The sequence below is a fragment of the Mus caroli genome, unplaced genomic scaffold (assembly GCF_978045245.1).
Source record: "Mus caroli unplaced genomic scaffold, Mus_caroli_1 scaffold_13, whole genome shotgun sequence".
Classification (NCBI taxonomy): domain Eukaryota; kingdom Metazoa; phylum Chordata; class Mammalia; order Rodentia; family Muridae; genus Mus; species Mus caroli.
Window position 1 is genome coordinate 45,547,501 of NW_028227268.1, and position 14,464 is coordinate 45,561,964.

The 14,464-nt window shown below is 43.8% G+C and overlaps 1 protein-coding gene across 1 annotated transcript in view; it reads left to right on the forward strand.

Annotated features, from left to right (window-relative positions):
- Nucleotides 1–14,464, forward strand: part of Efcab5 (EF-hand calcium binding domain 5) — a 111,367-nt gene that overhangs the window by 66,468 nt on the left and 30,435 nt on the right. The window contains exons 13-15 of the mRNA XM_021178008.2: nucleotides 1,091–1,305; nucleotides 3,462–3,618; nucleotides 12,349–12,638. Coding sequence (XP_021033667.2) covers nucleotides 1,091–1,305; nucleotides 3,462–3,618; nucleotides 12,349–12,638 — 662 coding nt within the window. The remainder of the gene's footprint in view (nucleotides 1–1,090; nucleotides 1,306–3,461; nucleotides 3,619–12,348; nucleotides 12,639–14,464) is intronic.

Genomic DNA, 14,464 nt, shown 5'->3' on the forward strand with positions numbered 1-14,464 from the left:
CTCAGCATCACCCCAGGAGCTGCCTGTCTGCCCCCCACAGCACTAGGGTTTAAGTACTGTACCCAGCTTCTAGATGGCTGCTAGGACTCTAAACCCAGCTCCTCGAGGTTGCTCAGCAAGCACTTTACCCACTGAGTCATCTTCCAAAACCCAATAACGCTTTCTGTCCTCAAAAATATTTTCATGAACATGGATAACATTTGTCAAGTTCTATGGCTGGTAAGATCGTGGTCTCCATCTGGGTCAGTTTTTATTGACAACATTTTTAGAATCCCATGAGACGTGATTGTTTCCGAGTTAATCAGATCCCTCACAGGAGGCACAGGGACACAGTGATTGGATCTATGAATGAGTGTAACACGAGTCAGTAGGATAACAATGCTATGAAATACAATGTTGTCACATTGAGCTTCAGGACAAACATAGTGGCCAACAATCTTAGGGGTAGGAGTTGGTATGTAGCATTTACTCAAGCCTTTTAACTGGTTAGCCTGGAGGTAGCTGCTTTATGCACACCAGCTCCAACAGAGGGCTCTCTCTCAGCCATATCCTCTGCACCACTTTTGCTTTTAGGCAGTTTTCTTCACGTTGTCTCAAAAAAACAACCATAAGAGCTTCCGTCTATGTGTTACATGCTACCAACTCAGCAATCAAAATACAAACCAAAACCACCCTGGTGGCTCTCAAAATAGTGCTGAGGCTAACTCATTGGCCTAGAGTAGGTTGTATTGCTGTTATATATGAATTCTTGGGCAACCCTTTCATCATCCATCCAAGCAGCAAGGGTGGGAAGGCTTCGTGCCATCTTGCTCTGCTTCTAAACTGACAGTGGAAGAGAATTGTTCCCCCCAGGGACAACTACAGTTGCTGTCATCATAGAGAGAACATGGATTCCCGAGAGGCAAAACCAGTGGATGTTGGCACCAGGTTTTAGCTCCGTGGTAGTGGCCTTGGTTAGAATATGCAAAACCTTGTATTCAATCTCCCAAACAATGTGATGGGAGGCATCTGTCATAACAGGTACCTAGGTTTTCCCTAAGATCTGAGAAAAGCAATTACTTTACTGCCTGGTATATCTTCCTGCTTCCAGACCTACATGCGACTATTAGGAATTTTCAGTCTTACAAGGGGATCAAAGGGAGGAGTGCCTTCAATGGAGTCTCCCTCGACTTGCTGCAATTTGTACAGCTCCTGGAGACATTTGTTGGTGAAGACACCTCCTTCAGTCTCAGCAAGGACCTCGCCTCCTTTTTTCAGAAGAACTATTCTGAAACAAAGCAAGAGAAAATTAAAGCCTTAGAACAGGTCGGTAACTTTTACCAATGTAACAAGTAAGGTCACTATTATCTGTAAATCCCCAACCTTGGTTCTTCCTCCTAGTATGCCGAGACGTGGTGCCACATGCCTTTCATCCTAGCACTCGGGAGGCAGAGGCAGGCAGATCTGTGAGTTCGAGGGCAGTCTGATCTACACAGGGAGTTCCAGGACAGCCAGGGCTATGCAGAGAAACCCTGTCCCCAAAACGAACAAAAGCAACCCAGCCATAGCCATTAAATAAAACGTTGACTGGTAAGACCAGAACTCCAGAGAACTCATTTTCCTAAGAATGACACGATTGCTTTTGGCAAGAGATGGCCCACAGTACAGCTTCATTTCTGTCCTTTGAAGCCCCGGGGTGCAGACATGTGCAGATGTGAAGGTGTGGAGGTGTGAAGGCACGCATGTGCACTGTCTGGCCTGTGAGAGCATGTGCACTTGCCCCCGGTGGCACATTTCCCCTAAGCACCTACTGCTTTCTCGAGTGATAAGTTAGTGTACACATACCGCCTTATATGAGCAACTTACTCTGTCTCATGGGAAGTGTAGGAATTAGTTTCACCATGTTTATTCAAGTCATCTCACTGTCCTTCTGAGTCTTCTCAGCCAAAGTCCAGGCTTGATATCCCTTAGGCCTTCTCAAATGCACTCGCCTTCCCTTATCGAAAAGTTCTTATTTACTTCTGTATGTGCATATGTGTGCATGTACGTGTGAGTGTGTGTGTGTGTGGTGCTGAGGACCAAGCCTAAGGTTTGTGCCTGCTCTAGGCAAGTGCTGGACCACTGAGCTATCCCTCTAGCTCTTGGCTTTTTGACACTGAGTCTTGCTATGTTGCCAGGCTACCCTTGAATTCATAACCCTTCTGCTTAAGCCTCCTGGGTGCTGGGACTATAGATAGGTGCCACCATGGGTGGCATAGTCATTATTTTTATAATTAAATCAAGCTATGTAGTAGTTCAGTAATTGTCCATTATCTAATTAATAAAATTATTTAGTGACAATTCTTTAAAAACTGTGAAAAATCAATGTTAGGTTAAATAAATGTTAAATATAAGCATTTTTTCTTTTTCTTTTAAAAAAGATTTTATTTTAACTTATATGTACATGTGTGTGTGAACCTATGTATGTGCACATGAATGTAGGTACCTGTGGAGGCCCGAGGCTGTGGGTCCCCTGGAGCTAGATTTATAGACAGTTGTGAGCTAGCAGATGTGAGAATCTAACCTGGATCTTCTGGAAGAATAGTCAGATGTCCTTGTAAGTGATGAGCTGTCTCTCGGCCTCACATATATCTTTTTTTTCCTAGTGTAGTGCAATTGTTATTATTTGAACACTGTCATCTACTTGTTCCTTTTTATTATAAGATATATTTCCTTATAAAGCCAGATAGAGTTGCCCATGTGTGTATCCTAGTTTGGAATAATCAAGAAGGGAGTGGGAAGAAACAGTCAAACATCTTTAAGGACCATTTTACCCTTTCTCATATGGAGTGTTTTGGCTTTGCACAGAGAATCCCTCATTGTTGTTGGTTGAGAAGTAAAATAGAAGTGGCAAGTTAGGGAGTTCAAATCTGTCTCTGTGGTTCCCTCTATTGTCCTTATCCCAAAGCAAAGCTGTTTCTATAAGAAAAAAAAAAAAAAAATTGGAGCCGGGCGTGGTGGCGCACGCCTTTAATCCCAGCACTCGGGAGGCAGAGGCAGGCGGATTTCTGAGTTCGAGGCCAGCCTGGTCTACATAGTGAGTTCCAGGACAGCCAGGATTATCCAGAGAAACCCTGTCTCAAAAAGAAAAAAAAAAAGAAAAAGAAAAAAAATTGGACTGGAGAGATGGCTTGGCAGTTAAGAGCACTGACTGCTCTTCCAGAGGTCCTGAGTTCAATTCCCAACAACCACCTGGTGGCTCACAACCATCTATAATGGGATCTGATGCCTTCTTCTAGTGTGTCTGAAGATAGCAACAGTGTACTCACAAACATAAAATAAATACATAATTATTTTTTAAAAAGAAGAAGAAAAGAAAAAGAAAGCAAAATGGTTTGGGGGGGGGGGGGAGAAAGAAAGAAAAAATGCTACAGTTTTTTTAAATGCAAAATGCCAGCTAGCACAAGGAAGACTAAATGCTTTTTATCCTATCTGTATCCTAGGCCAGACAAAATTCCTCCCGCATTCGACGGAGAATTCTCCTCCAAGCCATCTTTGAGAAGTGGGACAATGATGGCTCAGGCTTTCTGAATCTGAATGAAGTTGATGATCTCCTGTATACATATAAGGAGGGAATGGAAAGAGAATCTATGAAGAAAGGTAAGCGACTAGCGCGTTCCTGTTTAAGATGTGGCAGCAACCTGGCTTTCAGTTTCTCAACACTATGCCACATACACAGTCTAAAACAAGCAGTAGAGGCTGGGGGATGACTCAGTTGGTCAAGCTCTCGATATGTAAGCATAGGCTCTGAATTTGAATCTCCAGCTCCTGGATAAAAGTCAGGCACTGGGGTGGGTCAGGCACCTCAGCCCTGAGGAAGCAGAGACACGGCGAATCCCTGGGGCATATTGGTCAGCCAGTGAGCTCCAGATTCGAGAGGGACCCTGTCTCAAAAGGAAGATTGGGAATAAGTGAGAAACAATACAAGTGCATGCACTCAGGAATAACACACACACACAAAGAGAGAGAGAGAGAGAGAGAACGAGAGAGAGCGAGAGAGAGAGAGAGAGACTAGGTATTCTAAATGTATCAGACACCTTTCCAAGACTGCTCGTATATTTAATTTTTTTCTTCTTCTTTCAGTCCTGGGACTAAATTTACAGCCTTGTGTATGATGGTCAAGCACTCTGAGCTGTATCTCCCTATCCCTCCTTTTATTATACTTTTTAAATTCTATTTATTTTTTAAACAGTTTCATTAGGCCTTCGGGGCTGGAGTTAGAGTTGTTAGATGGGAAAAAGCGAGAGCTGGGGAGCGTGCAGGAGACCAGGAGCCCGTGTTCCTCTTCATGGAGAACGGAGGCCTGACAGTGTTTTCAGTAGCCCTGGAGCCCAGGCTGAGGCTTTCTGTGAACTGATCACCAGCACTTCTGGGGTTCGAACCCAAACCATGCAGCCTGAACTCTTAGTTTCTCTCTGCCTTTGTAAGATCTAAGCTTTCAAGTCTGGCTGAGTCTAAAATTCCTCTGCAGTCCACTAAGTTTCCATTCTCTTTCTTTTAAACATTTTTTATTTTTATTTTTAATCATTTATTTATTTATTTTCTGGGCACTGGTGTTTTGTCTGCATGTATGTCTGTATGAGGGCATCAGATCCTCTGCAACTGGAGTTACAGACGGTTGTGAGCCTCCATGTGGGTGCTGGGAACTGAACTTAGGTCTTCTGGAAGAGCGTGCTCTTAACTGCTGAGCCTATGTCCAGCCCCAGTTTTTATTCTCTTTAGTGATGTTTTTTTTCTTCTTTTTTTTTCCTTATATTTTTACCTCCCCTAGCTGACATAAAACTTTTCTCCTTTTTTGGCCAGAGAACAGGGACATTTGGAAGGACTAAGAAACCCTTCAGTCTCTTCCCGATTACCATGCCCTTGACACATTTGAAGACTGAAAGCTGGCTGTTTGTAGCATAATCTTGACACAGATTTGTGATTAAATCCAGATTATTCATCCTTTGACAGGATCAGAATACATAATCAATAATTCATAATGAATTCTATTCAAAATCCTCTGATAATAACATTGATAAGTTGACTAAAAAGATACCTGCTGGGCTAGGCATAGAGTCCAGTAGGTAGTGTCCTTGAATCACAGGCCCGAAGCCTTGAGTTTGGTTCCCAGCACTTCATAAACCAGGTGTTACAGTACACATCTGTAGAACCAGCAAGTTCAAGGCTAGTCTGGAATACATGAGACCTTCTCTCTCTCAATAAATAAATAAATAAATAAATAAATAAATAAATAAATAAATAAATAAAACCTGTCAGCCTTTCTACTTTAAAGTTACTTTTTTTGTGAATAGTATTGTGTGGGTGTACTGGAAACTTAGGAAGGCTTTTCTCTTTTGCCAAACTTTTCATGTATAAGCATATAACCGTTTCTTGTTTGAGTCATTGGGTTGTGACCTGATATTTTCACGATTTGTTTTAATGCCCACATTGCCCCAGATTTAGTCCTTTCTGCCTGGCTCCTGTGGCCTCACATTTTCCTTACCCTCAGCATTGTATTCTGAAAATGTTTCAGACATACAGCCACTCTGAGAGTGTCTCTGGCTACCCACCCACAGCCTCTGCTCTGCCTGCGACACTGCCATGGCTTCTTGTTACTGCTCTAGCCACCCCTTATCCTTCTACCTCTACGGCTCAGTCGGTACAAAGCTGAGCAGTCCTCTAGCGGTGGGAGGGGGAGGGGGAGAGGTGATGATTATAGAAAAGAAGACTCAGAGACATCCAGATTTTGGGTTAGAAATCAGGAGGGCTCTCCAGTCAGTACTGCGACAGCCTCGAGTTTAATTCTTTTACGCTTTATATACGTTTACAGCATCATGGGAAACACAGCACAAGCCAGCAGAAATGATGGCTGACGTACATTCAGTATCTGTACCCATCCGGAGGCCTCCGTGTTCCTCCCTGTTCCTCCAAGGTTAACAGAGCATTCAGTCCCTTGCCTTGAACTTCAAGTGCATCCCCTCTTATCATCCCATGTGTATCATTCAGCAGGCCAGGAAACCTGCCAGTACACCCTGGCCTGACTTGACTGCCTGACAGGCAGGCTTTCACAGACGCAGGGAAAATGGCTTCCGACATCTACCTTCTTCTGTTATTTTTGACACATCTTAAAGCAAAACGTATTCCTAAATATCATTAAATTGAGGTGATTCTTTAGTTAACTGTGTTTTTTTGTTTTGGTTTTGTTTTTTGGGCTTTTTTTTCCCTCTTTGGTGCAAAATTAGGTGTGCAGATTTTAAAGGTAAATTTGCCGAGTTGTGATGAACCCGCGAGCAGTGTAGCCCATGCTTCTTGGGAGAAATAGAACAAAAAGCTCCTTGTGTCCTTTTCCTGTGCAGTCCCCACAGCACAATTCCCAAGGCAACCACAGAGGGTTTTTTCCACCATCATCTCTTTCCTCTAGACCTCACAAAAATAGAATCCCACAATGTATGCTCCTTACGGAAAGGCTTCCTTCACTCGACATAATGTTTCCTGAGATTCTGAAACGCTGTAGATTTCTTTTTTTTCTTTTTTTTCTTTTTTTTTTTTTTTTGATTTTTTTTTTCTTTTTTCTTTTTTTTTTTTTTTTTTTTGGTTTTTCGAGACAGGGTTTCTCTGTGTAGCCCTCGCTGTCCTGGAACTCACTCTGTAGACCAGGCTATCCTCGAACTCAGAAATCCGCCTGCCTCTGCCTCCCAAGTGCTGGGACTAAAGGTGTGCACCACCACGCCCGGCCCTACTCTTTGGATTTCTGAGCCACCAGGCAGATGAGTATTTTCGGTTTAAAAAAAAAAAAAAACCTCAGACAGTCTTCTCTGCCATTTTAACGACTCCATTGTTCTTTGAGCTCTCCTTTGCTTCCTAATATGAGATCTCCTGGTTTCAACCTTGCACTTCACCCCTTTCCATCCTGCAGTAATCAACTTCCCAGGGAACCCTGCTATCTTTTACTGAAAGGCGTATTTAGGAGCCAAGATTTGAGTTATACCTGTGCTGGTTTCTCCCAAGGCTCTGCTCTCTTTCTCTGGAGACAAAGATTTATGTGAATTTGCATATTCACAGGCATTGTTATGTGAATATAAAACACTTACACCTCTGTGTTGCGGCCTGCCCGCAGTCCACAACACGAACGGTTCAACTGAGAATGGCAGTTCAGGCTGAAAAGAGAGGAATCTAGACGGGGCGGAAGAAACAATGGAGCCAAGACAACAAGTTCTGATCAAGGCTCAATTTTACTATTTTCAGACACCCAGTTATAAAGGAAGGGGGAGGGAACCCAACTTCCCGCCAAGTAACTCAGGGTCCAGTAGCAGGACGAACACGTGTGTGCCTCCAGGCAGCAAAGGCAGGTTCCAGCAGTGGGCGTGGCAGGACGAATGAGCACGTAGCTCCACCTTTGAGCAAGCAAGTTCCAGGCTGGGGGAAGGGAGGCCACACCTCTGTATATCTTTATATACACCAAAGCCTCCAGGTCCAACTCAAAACAACAGAATTGTTCTCCAGTTCTTCTTTTTAATTATTTATTTACTTTACATCTCAATTGCAGCTTTCTCTCCCTCCTCTCCTCCCAGTCCCTCCCTCTCACTTCCTCTCTCTCTGTCCACCCCTCCTCTCTTCCTCAGAATAGGGAGGCTTCCCATAGATTTCAACCAGGCTTGGCAGTGGGACTAGACACATCTTCTATTGAGGCTAGACAAGGCAACCCAGCTAGGGGAAAGGGATCCAAAGGCAGGCACTGTGGTCAGAGATGGCCCCTACTCCAGCATTAGGAGGCCCACAGGAAGACCCAGCTACACAACTATTACACATGTGCAGAGGGCCTAGGTCCATCCCATACATGCTTTCAGTCTCCATGAGCTCCTATGAGCCCAACAGAACCCATTTTTATTTTCTCCCAGCCTTACAGATCCTTTCCCTCACCACATCAACTCCACAGATGGATGTACTTAGCTTATTTCTTCTGCTCTAATGCTCCATGTATGCCAAGGCTCTTCAATCCCATAGATGCCCTCCTCAGCCCATTCAGGCTCCAGCTGCCTAGACTCAGCTGACTGCTATACAAAGTCTTACTAAGACAGATTTCTCATATTGGGCTTCTCTTTGCTATAAATAATCTTTTTGTCTTGTATAGGTTGTGAATCCTCAGACCAGAATGTCCCTCCATTTGGATACCTTTTCACTCCATTCAGTACTTGGAATCTAAATAGGGCTTTGACACCTGAACCTAGCCTATGCATGGAGCTTGGACTCCAATAACCCATGCACACTATACCCAAAGGACTCCCTTCTCAGCAGTGAGCTCCAACCAAAAGTAGATACTCTCCTTGTTCTGCCCAAGATCATGGCTTTAGGACAACACTGCTCATGGAAAGACAGGAACCAGGAGCAGACAAAGAACAAGAAGAAGAACCTATGAAGCACCTTTTTGTTTTGGTTTGGTTTTTTGAGACAAGGTCTCACTGTATATCCCTGGCTGTCCTGAAACTGACTATGTAGACCAGGCTGGCCTTGAACTCACAGAAGCACTCTTAATCTGTTTAGAGAGTGAAACACTTAGGATGCTTTTGGTTCAAATAATAGAAGACACAATCCAAAACAGTTAGAAAAGAAAGGGGCCTATTCACTCACAGAACATCCAGGCTGGTTAAGAGCACTAGGGTTTGGGGGGTTCAAATATGAAATTAGTGGGTGCCTCTTTCTCTGCTCTGTTTTGACTGAATTGCCATACAACCCTCTCCCTTGTGGTAAACAGATTCAAACTCATAATATCTCAGGGCCATTCAAATCAAGAGGAATAAAACAAACTATCCTCCACCTAATCACTGGAGCAAAAAGTCTGGCATTCAGGCATGGTGGTAAATACCTTCAAACCTGGCACTCAGGAAGCAGAGACAGGTGGATCTCTGTGAGTTCAAGTCCAGCCTGGCTTACATAGCAAGTTCCAGGCCAGCCAGTGCTCAATAGTAAGATTCTGTCTTAAGAGAAAAGAGGAGGAGGAAGAGGAGGAGGAAGAGGAGGAGGAAAAGAGAAAAGGCCTGGCATTATACTATACTAAACCAGCCGCTCTGATTAGAGGCACAGAATGTCCTGTGCCTGGGTCTGGAGTGACCCTGAAGTACATGTACTACCTCTAAAACTACAATGGCTCCCACTCAAACTCATTTCTGCAATGAGAGTAGTGGTTTTCCCCAAGGCAAAATCATAACTACAAACTGTAGGAGGGAAGTCCATGGAGCTAAACACAATGAATGTTTAACTACAGGAATAAGAGTTTGCACATGATAAGATGGCTACAAGTTTCAGGTCGTGGCCGTTAATTGTGAAATAGGTGGCTTTGAATGGGTGCTCTTGTCACTAAAGGGAAGGAAAAGCTACAGTGGAAGACATTTGACAGGAGAGCTTGAACCCACTTTACAAGGAAAGGACCAGGCCCTATCTGTTAGTTACCTCTCTCAGCTGTGACAAAAGTACCTGGTCAGGGCAGCTTAGGGAAGGAGAAGCACAGCTCATCTTGGTGAGGAAAGCCTGGTGCTGGGGGGAGGGGGGGGAGGCAGCTGCCCACCTCCTGCACTGCAGCCACAGTTGGGACAGGATGCAGACAGGGAGAGTGCTGACACTCAGCTCCCTGTCTCTCTCTCTATTTAGTTTAAGGAATCTCGCCCACGGAATGATGCCACCCACATTCAGGGTGCATCATGCCATCTCAGTTAACCCAATCTAAAAAATCCCCAATAGATCTGCCCAGAGACTTGCTACCAAAGTAAGGATTGATCCTGTCAGGTTGGCAATCATTATAAACCGTCACACTCTATGACTTGTTTTTTGTTTGTTTGTTTGTTGTTTTTCCCGGGACAGGGTTTCTCTGTGTAGCCCTGGCTGTCCTGGAACTCACTCTGTAGACCAGGCTGGCCTTAAACTCAGAAATCTGCCTCCCTCTGCCTCCAAGTGCTAAGGTTAAAGGCGTGCGCCATGACTGTCCCACTACCCTATGACTTGTTAATCTATAATAAATGTTGAAACACTTTTTACATGTACCAGGAGACATGTGCCAAAAGGCTTGTAGTGCAGTTCCTAGGAGTGAAATACTTTTTATTAGATATTTCCTTTATTTACATTTCAAATATTATCCCCTTTCCCTGCTCCCCACCCCCCAAATCCACTTATCCCATCCTCCCTCCCCTTGGTTCTATGAGGGTATTCCCCCACCCACCACTCCTGCCTCCCTGCCTGGCATTCCCCTATGCTGGGGCCTCAAGCCTTCACAGGACCAAGGGTCTCTCCTCCCATTGATGCCCTACAATGCCATAGGAGTAAAATATGAAAGATACCCGAAACGCACACTGCCAGGAGAACAAATAATCAGTGATGTTATCATAAAAATGCAGCGGCTTAGGTGAATGAGTCAAAGCCACTGAGACACCCTGATGAACACGGCAGTGTAACGCTGAGTGACAAAGCAAGTTCTAGGGATGAGGAGATGGCTCAGAGACCTTGAGAACCCAAGTTCTCAGCTTCTACTTCAGGTGACTTACAACTGCCTATAATTTTCTTTTAAGCATGAGGCTGGAGAGATAACTCAGAAGTTAAGAGCACTGACTACACTTCCAGAGGACCCAGGTTTGTTTCCCAGCACACACCTGCCAGCTCACAACCATTTGTAATTCCAGTTTCAGGGGATCTGACACTCTTTCCTGGCCTCCAAGGGCACCAGGCATACATATGGTATACAGACATATATACAGGCAAAACACCCATAGACATAAAGAATAAGGATTAAGTTACATTTTAGGATAAAAGAAAAGAAAATTTAAAACATTAAAAATTAAAAGCAAGTCCAAGAAAATTACATATGGCTTGATAGTCTTTTTTTCTTTCTTTTTTTTTAAGAATTATTTATTCATTTTTTTATATATGAGTACACTGTTGCTGTCTTCAGACACACCAGAAGAGATCATCGAATCCCATTACAGATAGTTGTGAGCCACCATGTGGTTGCTGAGACTTGAACTCAGGACCTCTGGAAGAGCAGTCAGTGCCCTTAACTGCTGCGCCATCTCTCCAGCCCAATAGTCTTTATTTAATGTTTACAAACAGGTAAAACTAAACTATGCAACATTCATATGCAACACAGTTGCTATTACATAACAAATTTCAGGTAAGAGATGTAAGGAAATGGGGAATAGAACAGAGCAGAAGAGGATACAGACGTTAAGTTGCTGATACTGTTCAAGTTTGATAGTAGATTCATCATTGTACAAAAGAAAATTAAAAGAGGCCTGGAGAGATGGGTCAGAGATTTAGAGCCCTGGCTGCTCTTCCCAAAGACCGGGGTTCAGTTTCCAGTACCCACATGGTGGTGGCTCACAACCATCTGTAACTCCAGTTCTGTGGGATCTGCTGCCCTCATCAGGCCTTCAAGGGCACCAAGCATAAATGTGATACAGAGACATTCATGCAGGCAAACACCCATATACATAAAATGATAAAAATAAATAAATGTCTAAAAAGGAGAAGAAAAAAGAAGATCCGAGGCCTACTTCAGTGGTGGAGTGCTTCTTGAGCACATGTGAGACCCTGACTTTAATGCTGAACACTGGAGAGATGTAGGTGCAGATGTGTGCGAGTGATGGTCAGAGACGATGAGTGCATGAGAATACAGGAACAAGCCATTCTTCAGTGGTACCAAGGGCAACTGTGCTTTGAGACTAGGCTAGATTCAAACAGGGACTTGAACCAGGGAATCTCATAATGCAAACCGTGCAGTTACTTTGGTTTGGCCTTTTGAGAGATTGCCCCAGTGGCTCAGGCTGCTTCCAAAAACTCATGATCAATTATAGGCATGAGTATAAGCTGTGTGTGTGTGTGTGTGTGTGTGTGTGTGTGTGTGTGTGTGTGTGTGTGTGTTGAATGCTAAGCAAGTGCACTGCCACTGAACCATATTCCCAGCATTGCAAATTGTGTTTTAGTCTTACAAACATGAAAATTGACTACTGGTAAGTTCATTGTAAAGTGATAACATCTGTCTGGGGTTATAACATCTGTCTGGGGTAGGAGTGGAAATAAGTGGCCACAAGAGACAGTGCCAAAGAGAAGAGAATAGGACATGGAAGACAAATGGGGGAGTCACTGTAGGCCCTGGGATCTCACCTGGCTGAGCAGTAGAATTCAAACAAAACCATAGCTGGCATGGAAGTCAGTCACCGTGCTCAGAAAAACCTTTACTATGCTTGGTTCTGCACAGAGCGCACAGGTTAAAGGCTTTAACTTGCTGTAAGAGGAAAATGGAAACACTGCCCACAGATTAGTGAACCTTCAGCCTGTTCTTTGCTTCTCACTTATGTCTTTTAGCTAAACTGCACATAAATTTTCCAAAGCCAAGTCCCGGTCACGAAGTTAAACTGTCTTCAAAGCAATTTCAGAGGTACATAGAACTGGTCGTATCTGAACTCAGGGGCAATGAAGACGAAGTTCTGGAAAGTGTTGTGGAATTCCTGATGGGTTCTTTAGAAAGGAGCCACGTTGAGGGTCTAAGGAACTGTGCAAGGCGGAAATGGCTCCATCAGATTCAGTATGCTGCAGAGACAAGTGGAGTGTCCCTGGAGCCGGTGTACACTGAGACCTTCAGGGCCCTCACCCAGGTATGCTCCCTAAAGTAACGTAAGAGAAAGCGGTACGTGATGTTCAGTGACTGCACACATGTTCAGGAGGAACACATAAGATTTGTTTGAAAAAATTGTTGGATGCTACAAAAGAAAAATCACTGAGTGATGCTATAGATGATTTATTTATTATTTATTATAAGATGTTATAAGCAACTCAAACCTAGGGATGTAGTCCGACTGATAGGAAGCCTAGCAACTATGAAGCTCTGGGTTCAGTCCCAGCTCACTCCCTCAGCTGTGAGTAGCACTTACTGCAATCTCAGAAGGCAGAGCCAAGAGGATCAGAGTTTTAAACTCATCCTTGGCTATATACTGAATTTGAGGCCAAGCTGGGTGGGTTGGCTATGTAAAGCTCTGTCTTTAAATAAGTATGTAAAAATAAAGCAAGCTACGTGGGATAAAGCTGGGATGGCTGCAGAAAGATAGAAAGGCATGGAAATGATGCCCTGGACTTTCATCTCTTCTGAGAGTCAGACCCAAGACTAGATGATAGAATGATACTGAGAAATGGCGGTAAGGAGATGCGCAGTAGTTCATGCTTCATTTACTGTGCATGGTGCTTTCGGAACAATTTACCCATCAAAAAAAGAATTTTTAATTTTTTTAAGTTTCATTTTTATTTCTGAGGGGCGTACTGGGGTATATGTGTAAAGTGTAAAGTTCATGTGTAAAGGACAACTTGTGGGGGTTCAGGGGAACTTTCAGGCCAGCCAAGGCTACATAGTGAGAGCTTGACTATAAACAAACAAACAAAAAAAATAAGCAAGCTAAAGTTTCAACATGCTTAGCCACTGGGGAGGCAAAACTTAAAACTAGTTTTACAGTTCATCTCACCCTAGTCAAAATGTGTGGACGGTCTTCAAAAAGCTAAAAACAGAACTGCCGTGTGGCTCAGCTATATCACTCCTGAGCATAAAACGAAGACCTCCCTATCCTACCACAGAGACTCTCACTTGTACGTCTGCATTCACGGCTGCACTTTTCACAACAGCAGGGAAATAGAAGCAGTCTGGATGGTCCTCAGTTGGAAAAAGGATAAGGAAAATGTGGCACAGAAACACAGTGGAGTCCTGCTCAGCTTGTAAAGAAAGATGAAATTATAAAGTCTGCCCGAAAATGGAGCACTCTAGAAATACTGAGGTGACCCCGACTCTGAAAGACAAGAATCTCACGTTCTCTCTTATATGCAGACCCTAACTTTTAAGATGTCTGTATGTGGAATGAATTTATGAAATTCCTAGGCAAATGGATGGATCTGGAGGGCATCATCCTGAGTGAGGTAACATATTCACAAAGGAACTCACACAATATGTACTCACTGATATGTGGATATTAGCCAAAAAACTTAGGATACCCAAGATATAAGATACAATTTGTTAAATGCATGAAACTCAAGAAGAACGAAGACCAAAGTGTGGACACTGTGCCCCTTCTTGGAATTGGGAACAAAACACCCATGGAAAGAGTTACAGAGATAAAGTTTGGAGCTGTGAAGAAAGGATGGACCATCTAAAGACTGCCATATCCAGGGATCCATCCCATAATCAGCTTCCAAACGCTGACACCATTGCATACACTAGCAAGATTTTGCTGAAAGGACCCAGATATAGCTGTCTCTTGTGAGACAATGCCGGGGCCTAGCAAACACAGAAGTGGATGCTCACAGTCAGCTAATGGATGGATCACAGGGCCCCCCAATGGAGGAGCTAGAGAAAGTACCCAAGGAGCTAAAGGGAACTGCAACCCCATAGGTGGAACATTATTATGAACTAACCAGTACCCCAGAGCTCTTGACTCTAGCT